The sequence below is a fragment of the Orcinus orca genome, chromosome 6 (assembly GCF_937001465.1).
Source record: "Orcinus orca chromosome 6, mOrcOrc1.1, whole genome shotgun sequence".
Classification (NCBI taxonomy): Eukaryota; Metazoa; Chordata; class Mammalia; order Artiodactyla; family Delphinidae; genus Orcinus; species Orcinus orca.
The window spans coordinates 29547857-29560972 of record NC_064564.1 but is presented as its reverse complement, the minus strand read 5'-3'; the positions used below and the strand labels follow the sequence as shown (position 1 = coordinate 29560972).

The 13116-nt window shown below is 45.9% G+C and overlaps 2 protein-coding genes across 2 annotated transcripts in view; both read right to left on the bottom strand.

Annotated features, from left to right (window-relative positions):
* LOC125964797 (uncharacterized) overlaps positions 1-7726 on the bottom strand; it is an 81688-nt gene extending 73962 nt beyond the window's left edge. The window contains exons 1-2 of the mRNA XM_049711375.1: positions 7513-7726; positions 7203-7469 (exon numbers count right to left, since the gene is read on the bottom strand). Of these exons, the coding sequence (XP_049567332.1) occupies positions 7203-7469; positions 7513-7726 (481 nt within the window). The remainder of the gene's footprint in view (positions 1-7202; positions 7470-7512) is intronic.
* Positions 7727-7745: 19 nt separating this feature from the next.
* On the bottom strand, positions 7746-12844 carry LOC125964846 (metabotropic glutamate receptor 7-like). Its single transcript, XM_049711536.1, has one exon. It carries the CDS (start codon positions 12530-12532, stop codon positions 11954-11956), a length of 579 nt encoding a protein of 192 aa, XP_049567493.1. The 5' UTR covers positions 12533-12844; the 3' UTR covers positions 7746-11953.
* Positions 12845-13116: the final 272 nt, after the last annotated feature.

Below are 13116 nucleotides of genomic sequence, written 5' to 3'. Positions count from 1 at the left end.
AAGATAATGGAATAAGGCATAGGAAAAATAGCACCTGGCATCGTGATAGTAATAATAATAATAGTAGTAGTAATAGTAATAATAATAGACTTTACTATGCTCTAGGCATTGTATTAAGTGCTTGGTGTAAGTGACTTCATTTTAACATTGAAAACAAGTCTATGGGGATGAAATATTATTAACATCATTTTATAGGCAGGAGTATTGAGGTTCAGGTAATCAGGTAAATTGCCCAAGCTCATATGGTTAGCAAGTGGAAAGCAGAGATTTGAACCAGCACCTACACTCCTAACCATTATGCTATAACCATTATGCTGAAGACATAAGAATTCCAATGGTCTTTCCCCATAACCCACTCCTGCACTCCAGACTTAAACAGTCCAAGATCAAGAGAGAGCAAGCTTGGAGTTGCCACTCTTCAGTGAGTGTCAATCATTTCAAAACAGTGTATTTGCTAACAAGATGCAGTTCCTGTGATAATCTTCTCAACCAGGTATCAAGAAACAGGAAGCAAAGATTCAAGTAACAGTATGTTCCTACTTACGAGGAAGGTGGGACAGCATAGTTGACACTGGGCTTAACTGTTCTGGAAAACATGGTCCCAGTAGGCATACACGCTGGTACATTTTCCCCACCTACCAAATACAAAAGAAGTATTTCATTTCCATGTTGCTCTTCAAAGTTCCACCTCATTCGTTCCTGTCATTCATCCTCTGGCCTCTTCCTGTCTCCATTTCTGTACAGAAAGGTGCTGAGTCTCTGCTCTCGGATACGAAAAGGGTGTGTTAGGAGAGGGAGCCGTGGTACCTCAATGTCTTTTTTTTTTTTCATCTTAATTCTATTATGCCAACTCCACTGAACTTAATTAGAGTGAATACAGAATTACACAATTACCCTCTGTTCTATTCTTCAGATGTTATATTTTGATAAAATTTACGACACGCTGCTCTCCCCTTGAATGCCAGATGAACACTAGAAATGGATGTGTGTTGACATAAAATCTGTTATAATTACAATTAAAGTATAGCTTACATAATGATAGTGTTAACATAAAATTATAGATGTGTAGAGACAACGTGGTCATGCATTTTTTAGTATAAGTACATGCTTAGACCAATATCTGTTAGCGGAATGAAGATGGAAGAGAATTTTGGTTAAGCCACAAAGGCTGTTCAAGGACTTGCAGATAGCTAAGGGGAACTCAAAGACCAGTAAGATAATATTTCTCCTGCCATGTCTGCAAGTGCAAAGTGAAGGGAAGATGTGAAAGTAAGTACCCCTATGGAAATTACAAGACAAGTACATTTTTTTCCTTGAATACCTGGGCAAATGCTTAAATTCTAATGTGTATCAGTGATGCAAATTTTCAACTGAGTTTGATAAATCATAAAATAATAATTATACATATATGTATATAAAACTGCATGGAACTAGACAGTTCAGAATTACTTCTAATTAAAGAGGTACCCTATGACAACGAACTTAAACCTTACAAAATATGGTTCCAAGTACCCTATCAGAGTGAAAAGTAGGAGACTGAAAGGTTTATTGTAAATGTTTGTAGTCATGGTGTCTTAACTAAAACTACTGTGTCACAAATACTATTAAAATAATTGTGACATTTTATTCACTTTTACTGCAAACAACAAAACAAACTATAGGTATTTTTTCATTTCAGGTAATTATTTTAGCTAACAGTTATTAAATGTTTTGAGAAGACAGAGTGCTAATTGCATTACTTCATTTTATCTTTAAAATAGCGCTTCCATGTAATTATTCTTAATATCTCCATTGTATTAAAGTGTATCTCTAGTTTAGACCTTTCTTCAGAACTGCAGACTTGTGTATCCAACTGTGTACTCAGCATCTCTACTTGGACGTCACGAAAACATCTCAAATCTTATACCTCCAAAACTGGTCTTTAATCCCCCAAACATGCTCTACCCCAAACTTTTTCCATCTTAGGTGACAGTAACCACACCTTTCCAGTTCCCCAGGCCCTAAGTCTCGAATTCACCCTTGACCCCCTCTTCCTTTCCATTCTTGCATTCAAGCTACCACGAAATGCTGTCACAACCTTCCCAATGTGCCACTTCTGAGAATTACCAGCCGCTAGCAGCCTGGTGCAGGCCACCAACATAGACCTCGAGGATCCTGTAGTCGCCTCCCGAGATTCTCCCTGACTCCACTCTCTCCCCACATCCTCAAGGCCACAGATGGAGTTATGCTTTTCAAACAAGAGACAGTTCATGCCACACCTCGGCTAAAATCCTGCCCCTGGCTGCCTACATTTAGAGTAAAAGACACAATGCATGTGATGGCCTCCCAGGGCTTACCCAATCCATCCCATCACATATCCGACCTCCAGCCCTCCTGCTGTCTCTTCCTCCCCACTGACTAAGTCAGCCACGGTGGCCTCCTTGATATTCCTCCAAGCTGCCCGGCATATTTCTGCCTTAGAGTTTTGGGACTGGTTATTCTTGCTCCCAGGGAGTGGTCTCCCCATCAGACATTCTGACAACTCCCTCACTTCAAGTCTTTGCTCAAATGTCAACTTATAAAATCCACCCTGACTACCCTATTTAAAATCAGAACCTACCTGTACACTCCTCCAGCACTCCCAACCCAAGCCTCTTCAGTGAACTTCACATCCTTTTCCTTAACCCGTAGCGCCCATCAACTTGTGACAAAGCATAGAATTTATTTATAACATCCGTTTCCACTCGAGAGTGTAAGGAGGGAGAAAGCATGCAAGAAGGAGCACGCAGGCAAAGGCTCTTGTCTAACTTATTCATTGATAGTCCAAGCATAGAGAACAGGAAGATGCTTGATAAATAGTCCTGAAAAAGATACAGATGAGGAAACTAGTAGTAAAGCTCAGAAAGTTTAAGTAACTTCCTCAAGGTTCTAGAGCTAGAAGAGGGTCACAGTAGAATTCACATTTGGGGATGTCTAACTTCAAATCTCTTAGCCTCTCTGCTATCTTTTTTTTTTTTTTTTTTCCTCTCTCTCTTCTTTGCGGTACGCGGGCCTCTCACTGTTGCAGCCTCTCCCGTTGCGGAGCACAGGCTCCGGACGCACAGGCTCAGCAGCCATGGCTCACAGGCCCAGCCGCTCCGCAGCATGTGGGATCTTCCCGGATCGGGTCACGAACTCTCAACCACTGCACCACCAGGGAAGCCCCTCTCTGCTATCTTAAGTCCATGCAATTCAGGATTTGTTTTAATCAGTGCCATGGAAATTCTCACTCCACTGAATAGGATCACTAAAGTGTTCTCTGTCTAGATTTATATATATATTTTCCATTTACACAAAGGAAACAGAAGAGGGGAATTCATCATGGGTTATTGCGGTAGTTTTACAGCAATTTTAGCAATAATGACATTTAAGTAATAGTGATATTTAATGATAGCATAATAATAATAAAATAATAGCTCTTAAATGTATTGAAGACAAATCGCATGCTAAACTCGGTGCTAAAATATTTCCATGTATATTTTGTGCAAAATCCTTATGAATATTCTATCAGATGAGCTTTATGTGTAACTCCACCAGGCATACTTCTCTTATTCCGCTTTCAAAGATAAGGAAATTGATGAGAAGTGTGGTAACTGTTTGATCAAGATGAGACTGGTAATAAGTTGTGAGTATGAATTTAAATTCAGGTCTAACTCCAGAATTTGATTCTCAATCCATACATGAAAATGCTGATAATTCCTTTGATAAGGGTATGTTCTCTCCTGGAAAACATCCCCCATTATGTCTGCCTGTGCTCACACCTTCAGAACACAGTCAAGTTTGAAACATGATAAAAATGTTTAAATAGTGTGCTTTAATAAATGGAAATATCTTCATCTAAACAATAACACAAAAAGGCAGGCTGAGCCCTTTGAAGTGGCTTCGTTGCTATCTTCCATCCAGAACAAGAGAAGGAATCGACAGCTGCAGAGTAAAGAAAGCATGAAACCCAGAGATGGAGGATTCTGTAAATGACCAATTACAAGACTATTAAGCCACACTTTCATAGCAAGAGGCAAAATATTCCATTAAACTGAAAATTCTTCTACCCCTCACTCCAAGGCCCACACAAACATTAATGTTGCATGTATTAGGATCTATTTCCTGTGCTCTATCAACTTGACTTTCAGCAACTGTATTAATACAGTCCTTTCGCTTTGCACATATATCTGAATGATGGATTCCATTACTGGAGTTTTGTAGAAAGAGTGGAGTGAATGAAGTAAAGTTTGGGAAGAGCCATCATAATCCATAATGATGGGCACTGAATCAGGACAAGAAGAAACCTCTCTTCTCATTTATTTGAATGAAAATTCTACTATATATTTATTGCCTCTGTACAGGGCCATCTGTTGAATAGTGGAAAACAAGCATCTTTCATTTGGAGGTAGGATTTGTGTGCTCAAGTTTCTATGGGCCTGCAGAATTAATCTTGTTTTAGAAATGAAATAAAATGTAATTTCTTACTGTAAGCAGATGTGGTTAAGCAACTGGCAACTTTGATGTCTTTAAATCACTGCAGTTTCAGGGTAGGCAAATCTATAATTATTTCAAGCACTTCTTTATTGGTGCAACAATTGAGCAGTGTACATAGTGGTCAACAACCTGGGCATTGTCAGACGACTCTAAGTTTGAATCTAGACTTTGCCACTCACCAGCTATGTGACTTTCAGCTATGAGAAGCACTTTCTTCAGCTTTACAGTGTGGATTATTATATGCCCTTTGCAGAACTACTGTAAGAACTAAATGTATATGGGCACAGGGGCTCATAGTAAGGGCTCAAATTAGTACTGTGGTCACTACTAGTAGTATTGAAAAGAAATTAGAACTTCTATTCTCATAAAGTGGGATATGTGTCCCTTTTCACTGTAATTTCATATCATTTTACTTTTGACCTTATAATTTTAATAGCTTGATCCAAGAAACATTTAGCAGTAAATATAATTGAAAGAAGATTACCTGTCAAACATGAAATACTGTAGCATCAAGTGTGCTGGCACAATACTCTTCTCAGATAATTAACCTGTAAAAATATGTTATTGTCTTCTTTTTAATTAAGCACATTGAACATATATATTTACTGTGCCAATTGGCGAAAGGTCCATTAATTAATCAGTCTAACTATATGTTGCATAAACGTCTTCTAAACATAATCGTATATGTATTTTATTTGTTGGGAAAATGTGTTTGAGATTGTTCTTTTCTGCCTATTTAAAGTAAAAGAGGGTGAGAAGTAGAGTTAGGCTTAATGTACTTTGTACTCGATTATGCCATGAAAATGCTTCTGTGCCCTGGAGACAACAACAAAAGATTTGCTTTAATGACAAGAATCAAGTATGTTCTAAAGCTTCCAGGTAGGAGGCGTACAGGTTGCAGTTTATATCAGAAGTCTTTGCTCTCTCTCTCAACTGCGTCTAGATGGGAAAGATGTGGTCACAAATGCTTCAAGGTGATATAGTAAATGTTGGAAAAGAGGGGGGTAGGAGGCAGAGTTTTGAATATCTCAAACCTGAGCTAGAAGGATTTTATTTAAAGAAAATAGCGGATATTATTTTTCACTTAAGGAATGCCAGTCAGCAAACCTGACATTAATGTAGGAAATTAGCTCTTTTAGCTATGATGCTTTCAAATGCACATTACTGAAAACAAATTCAAAATAGTCAAAGGAAATTTAAAAACAAAAACCCAACAACAACAACAACCTCAACAAACAAGTACTAGAAATTCAGGGATGCAGCCATATTCAGATACAGTTGGATCTGGAAGTTCCAGAGTATCAGCAGGGTTCCAGCTCTCTCTCCATCGCTCAGCCCTGCTTACCTCTGCAAGACTTTATTTTACAGAAAGTCTCTTCTTGTGCTGGATGCTAACTGGGAGTCCCAGAGTCGTATCTCCCCAGCTTAGAAATTCCAGAGAGAAAAGACAATTCTTCCATTTTTCTCTGAGAGAAAAGTCCTGGGGAGGAGTCTGATAGACTTAGCCGAGGTCAGATGCCTACGCATGAGCCAATCACCTGCTTTACTGGAGTTCAGTCCCTGGGAGACTCATCCCCGGGGCCCGTGAGGAGGCAGGATGGCATTATCTGGCAGTTCTCCAAGAAAAGCCTGCTGTTTTTGTAAGATGAAAGGGGAGAGGACATGGATAATGAAACCTGTATCTGCTTCTGTAAAATCCACAGAATCTTACTCCCTGCCCTGTGTCGATGACCATGCAGTAAGCTGACCCAGGAGGTCTTTTTTCCCACAACAGTCTTTATATATATGACTAAGGAACACACTGGTAAAAGAATATGGGAGAAAGTCTGAGTATGACAAGTCAGCTAGACTGATATTAACTTAAAAAGCTGTGTGAAAATATCCTTAAAGAGTTGCCCCCAACTCACTCAAAGTCCAAAGTTGGAGCTGGAAATACAATGTCATGGAGTTTGGATAAGAACAGGTTTTCTCCAAGCTGAACTATGACACAGAGAGTAGAGACTTCTAGAAACTATACTTTTTCAAAGAAAAAACATCACATGAGAAAAATGAGGCCTAGAAAAATTAAATGACTTAAGGTAACATAGCTAATTAATGGCAGGACTGAGACTAGAGTATACTTTGTGTAATTGGCTATGGTCTTTTTTGTTTGTTTTTGTTATCACTTCAAAACGAGACAAACTTAAAGAAAGGAAACACAACCAAGGCTCAGTGGTTGGAAAAGGGATGGATGTGAACGCCCACTTGTTTCTTACGTATAAAGTTACCCCTCGCAGTGTTTTGGAGGAGATAAACGCTGGCTCTTCCCAACGTTGGTTACATACACAAAGATTCCAAAGACAAGACAAGTGCTTTGCAAACAAAGTAACTAGAACCAGCTCAGGCTTCCCCGCGCCGGGTCCTACGTTCCACGGTCAGAACCACCAACTGTATCCCCCCGGGTAACAAAGTGATTCAGAAAAGCTAGCGTCTTCAGAGAAGGGAGAAAACTTAGCCGGGAAGAGAGTCAGGAGAAAATTGCTCAGCTTCTTGCTGGGGTCTGAAACGATCCCAACAGAGTCCGTAAACCCCTCAGGTTTCCCCAATCAAGCACCCTCGCCTCCAACCTGGGCCACCCCAGATCTGACTATCAGAGGAAAGAAATCTGCGGACGCACGGAGAGCTGACCACCCCACGAGAAGGACCTACGCGCGGCCGCACCCACTCACCTGCCGCTCCCCGGGAGACTGGAGACCAGCCCGGGGTCCAAGTCCTGGGCTTGGCAGACTCGTCCCTCTCCGGGCCCAGCTCCAGCTCACCTCGGCGCCGCCCGCCTGGACGCCGCCATCTTGACCAGAAAGGGGGCCTCGCGCCGGAGGCCCCTGAGCGGGCGCCCTGAGCGGAGCCGGAGCGCCGGGGAGCCCCAGGTCGGCGCCCTACGTCCCCCGCGCGCTCGCGCCCCGTCCACGAGCGACGAGAGTCCCTCACGCAGCGCCCTACCCAGGCTTCCGCGGAACCGACGCCCCACGCAGCCCGCACCACGGCTCAGGCGGCGCCGAGGGCGGCCCGGGCGGAAGAGCGGGCGCGGGGCACGCTCTCGGTAACCTGGCAACGCGGAGCAACCCGGCGTCTCCGGCGAACCCCAGCCCTCCACCACGCGGAAGCACGGACCCCCGCACCCGCCGCCCATCCCGCGTCGCCCCTCGGTCGTTCCGCCCGCCGCTGCCCGCTGGCTATGGTCTTTTAAATCCATGATTCAACGTCTATATGTGACGAATCTGTTAAACCCTAAATGTTTATGATATTCAAGTAATCCATTATCTGAATTATTCTTGAAGATAAAACATCCAAAGACTTCTTAATTGTATGGGTATACATACATAAAATACACGTGGAGGTAACTTCAAATATAGTATGTGCCTGTCTCTAATTCCTTCCCTCTCCGCTCTTTTAAAAAAATGCCCCTTTACAAATTGCCCACTCACCATCTGTTAGGTAAATCTGCTGAAACACAGTAAATGTGGAGACAAATTGTTATAGAGACTATTCCAAATGGCACCGACACCTGTATTTATGAAATTTTTAAAAGGGTAAGTTAGAGTTGATTTAAAAAAAAAAAAAATCCCACTATAGTAACACCACATCATCCTAGGTGCCCAGTTCTATCCAATTACATAAGATGGAGAAAGAGAGAGAGAGAGAGAGAGAAACAGAGAGAGGAGAAAGAGAAAGAAAAAAGGAAGAAAACCAAGTACTTATGTATAAAGTGTTGCTCCCAAAGTTTGAGATTATACTCAAGCATCAATGAACAGAAGGAAAACACTTACAAATTTACAAATGTATTTCATTTATGGTATGAGGGACACAGGTTTAGATTTGCAACACGCTCCCACAGGGGTCAAATTGACCACTTTTTTCTATCTAGTTGCTCTTGAGAGAACAAAACAATTGAAACAGATGCCATTCAATTCCAAGTCTATAGCTTAGACCATGTCACTGCACATGAAATATTGTTCATTCAGAGTCAGCACATAGCAAGAGTAATTTATACTCTCAGAGTGTTTGCTCTCAAGTCAATCGCAGAGAAGCCTTGACTAAAAACGTTCCCATTAATTTCCATTGTAATATATCTTACTTATAGCCCATGAAACAGTGGTCAGGGGAGATTTATTCTTTGGACACCATATTATATAATCTCTCCACTTTAAGCCATCCCCTACTCGGCGATTATTTTTTAAATATGTTACTCGTAGTCAATATTAATTTACATTTAACCTTTCTTAGCATTAGGAGAGTATTATTTTGTACAGGCTCAGAAACAAATCTCCCGAAATTCCTCCCTGATGCTCCCTTCAGGCTGAAAATGCATTGCAGGGTGGCTGCAGTGACTTAATTCTAGTTGGCAGAGCCCTGGCCACACACTAATTTCATTAGCCTCAAACTCCTGGAATTGAAAGATCCACTGAATATGATTCTTGTCCTCTGACATGTCACTTACTAACCAGTTCAGTGTGCATACAGAGGAGAGAAAGGACTTGCTCAGCTCTGGCCCACCGGCAGGCAGATGAGAATTCCCAGTCAGAGACACTGTTTACATCTGAGTGGTCATTCTTGCCCAGGTCCTCATTTTCAGGAAGGAAGTTCAATCCAGGCTTTGCTGGCAGCTGCAGCATTTGTTACATCCATTACTATCTCCTTGTTCCTTCTTGCCCCCCAGTGCTTAGCATCCCCCATTTCAGTCACTAAGTCTTCCTTCCCCCAGCCTAGAAGCTTACCTCACCATAAATTTTTATCTCAAATGATAGGTTTGGCACATTCCCCACAGCAACCCACAGGGACTGGGGAAAAGAAAACTCAGATCTCTGGAGAGCTAAGAATTCAACCATTTAGAGGAGTTTCTTTTATACAGGACAGTCTTCATTGAGCTGAACCCTGCAATCCCAGAGAAGATTCACCTACCCGTTCTTTTCTTCTTTCCCTAAAGTGACTGTGTCTTTGAACAATGGGTCTGTGTTCCACTATTCTCTCTATTCATTTTGCAGGTTTACAGAGGCTGGGAAACTGGGGACTGGACTTACATGACAGGAGCTTCTAAGATCACACGCAAAAATAAGGCTATGGGAAGAGACTGTTGGAATCTATCTCTGTATATTTGAACATGGGCAGTGGTTAACCAGGATGCTCACACCAAGCTTATATCCAGCTTGCAGCACAAGCTACAAGTTGGTGCATCCCTCCTACTACCAGCCTCTTCTCAATAAATGCAGGTGAAAACTGGGGGCTCTTTCCCCTCAGCTGTTCAATCCAACATGAATAGCTGCAATTTGCAAATTAGAGGAAAATGACAGTGTTTTCTCTGAATGGTTTTGGTCCCAACCCACACTGCTAATGTTGGCATTCAGTTCCTTTCCTTCCCAGCCCAGGGAACGGGGGAACTAAGCATAAGGCAAGCGCTCTCTTTTCTTGCAAGTGCCTCAGATCCACACACCAGAGAAGGAATCAGCTCCCCCTGGAATCTTTTTCAGCAAACACAATCCTTCAGCCTAGTCGGCAAGCTGTCTCTTGACTTTAAGATTTCACTCTTTTTTCGACAGGCAGGCCCATCTGCAGTACTGCCCAAGCTCCAAGTGAAGGCACCAAAATAATTTTTAAAATGTCAAACAGCAAATGTGCCTCCAACCCCCAGAGCTCCAGTAAAACTACTGTGAGTTGCCCCTGTGGTTCTCAGGTGACCTCTGGCCTCATCCTCCCTGCAGCGCTGCCTCCTCAGGTTCTCTAGTTTAAGCTCAGAGGTAACGGAAGTGCTTCTGGGTTTTGCTTACAACAACCCAGGCTCTTCCTGAAAGCATTACCTCAAAGTGAAGGCTGCCCAGAAGCACTTTTGGCCTTGCAAACATCTAGAGATCTCCATGGTGGCATACTCAAGAGGTGTTAGAGATGCTCAGAGGCTCAGAGGGGCCATACCAGGCTGCAGCTTTAGACAGGCACCCCTCCTTCTGGCACAAACACAAACTTCATACTCCTGGGTGCTGATGTAGTGACAGCTTGAATCACAAGGAGTCCCCTCCAGAAACCCAACATGTTTCAGGAAAGGCACTTGAGAGGGAGCCAACTTTTTAGCTACGGGGAGCATAAGGGTCAGCCAGAACATCTGGAGAAGGGACAAACTGAGCTTGGGTCCTACCAGGCAGGGAGAGAGCTGTGCATTAGGAAAGGATCACTTCAAGACAGAGATGAACAAAAACCTTGGATATAGGGGTAGAGAAGGAAAAGAGAGGCAGAAATTGAAAGGGAGAACATAAAAACAGAGAGACAAAAAAATAAAAAACAGCAGGGAGAAAGAGACACAAGGAGAGAGACACACAGGAAGAAAGACAGAGAAACAAGAGAACCCATAGTCACGCAGACCCTGAAACTCAATTTCTTCATCCAGAAGCCATCCATCTATACCCAGGGCGGCACAGGAGCCGTGGGGCCGAGGCTGCGGGAGCAGGCGGTGAGAGAGCACTGCAGCACCGCCCACGGCTCACGTGGCCCGATCCGCCGTCCTCGCATCTTCCGCCGTTGCCCGCCTGCACCCGGAGCTAGAGGACCGCCCGGCCTTGCTCAGCGCACCCTACTGCCTCCCTCCAGGCGCCTTCTTGTCTGGCTCTGAGAATCGTCCTCAAAACCCAGGACTGGGGTTGGGGGCTGCGTTAGGGAGGTCGTGGGAAAGGATGGGCACAGGGTGGGTGCAGAGAAAGCGATTGTGTTTCGCAGTTAGCATGAGCTCTCCTCCGGGCTCTGAGCTGGCAGGAGTAGAAAGCTGATCGCCCGGCTCCTGCCAGTGGCCAGATCGCAAAGGCAGTTTAGACGGTGCAAACAACTGCCCAGAGCAAATCACCTGGGGGCACGTCTGCGGGTGGCTTCTCCCCGCTTGAGGACAGTCCCCACGCCTTTCGCCCCATGCCCTCGCAGAGACAGGTTACAGGCCGGGAAATCCAACCCGAGCGAAATGGGCAATTCACGTCCAAATGTAGGTGAAGACCTAGCCTTCGGTTTAAGAACTGCCTCCCTAAGCTCTTCTCGAAATTTTCCAAGGCAGCTGCAGCTTGTCGGGCGGCTTGGGGCAGGGAAGTTGGGGAGTTGAGAAATGCCTAGTTTCTAGGCGTCTTCTCATCTTTCATATTCCTTGCGCCTAGGTGGCTCTCACAGGAGCCCGGCACTTTTACAAGCCTGTTTTGGAACCATATTTCACTCGAATGCAAACCCATTTAAATCATCGCCTTGTTTTTCGGAGACTGTTTCTTCTAAATGGGGCCATAAATCCAGAATGTCAAGCCGGATGGAGTGGAGCGCGGACAGGGGAGAGATGGAAGGGAAATGAATCAAGCAGGGAAAGTACCTCCTCGGGTGAGGTGGGAGGGATTCGGCAGGATCTCCAGGGTGGAAATGAGCGAAGGCTGACCAGACCCCGCACCCCTGGAGTCCAAGCCAGCCTTCAGGATAATGAGCGCGGGGAGCTACGGCGCGCTCTGCCCCGGAGGGAGCGCCCCCCCACCTGGAAAAGCCTCAGGATGTTGGCTACCATGATGGAGACCGAACTCCCCGAAGCCCCAATCACTCCAACTACTTTCTCGGGCTTGACGAAAACCGGAGGCTCGCCGTTGGTGCAGCGCACTTCGGAGGTGTCCTTCTGGATGAGCACCTGGACGAAAGTGAGCGACTGTTCGAGCGCGTAAGTGTCCCTGGAACAAGTGTCCAGGATCCGCGCTCCCAGCGTCACGTTGGGCAGCAGGTTGGGATCGCTGTTGATCTGGTCCAGGGCGTAGAGCATCGCTTCCAGCCTGTGGATCCCGTTCTCCCTCTTGATGTCGCCGCAGGGCACTCCGCTGGGGCCCTTCGCGTGCACCGGGAACAGCCCCCCGAGGGTGACGTCCCCCTCGATCCGAATGGAGTGCGGGGCGTACATCTCCTGGCCGCGCGCCGCCGCTGCCAGCGCGCACAGAAGCACCTCCAGCACGCAGCAGGGAAACTTCATCAAAGTCAGGCCGCGGAGCAGCTTCCCCAGCTGGACCATGCTGCTCCCGCGGCTGCGGCGGTGGCGGCGGCACTGGAGGGGACGGTGGCGGGCCCGCCGGAGTCCTGGCCCCTTGGGGTGAGCTCCTCCGATGAAGCCCAGGGTCTCCTGCGGGCGAGGAGGGTAGGGGCGCCCGGGGAAGGGCAGCCGGCGAGGGTGGGGGGTCCCGCGGCGCCTGCCAGCTTGGGGCGCCGTGCGCTCTTGGGTTCCCCGGCCAGCGCGCCGCGCTCGAGCTCGCGCTCGGTGGCTTGCAGCTCGAGCTCTCCAACAGCCCAGCACTGGGGAGAGAGCGAGGACGGCTGTCGCTTTAAATGCGCGTTCGGCTCCCTCTCCTCCTCCGCCCACTCCCTCCCACCCTCGCTCTCTCTCAGTCTCTCCCCACCCTTCCCAGCGCCCACCCTCCCCGCGGTTTTGCAACATCACGCAGGGAGGGGCTGCGTGCTGAGGTAAGGGGGGAGGGAATGGGTGGGCGGCTGTGGGGGGGGAGTACCTCCGATTGGGAGTTTCGAGGTCCCCAGGGAATCTGGGGATTGCAGGTCGCAGGCGAAAGCTGAGCTCCTGCTTCGGTCTCACTGTAGAAGCCG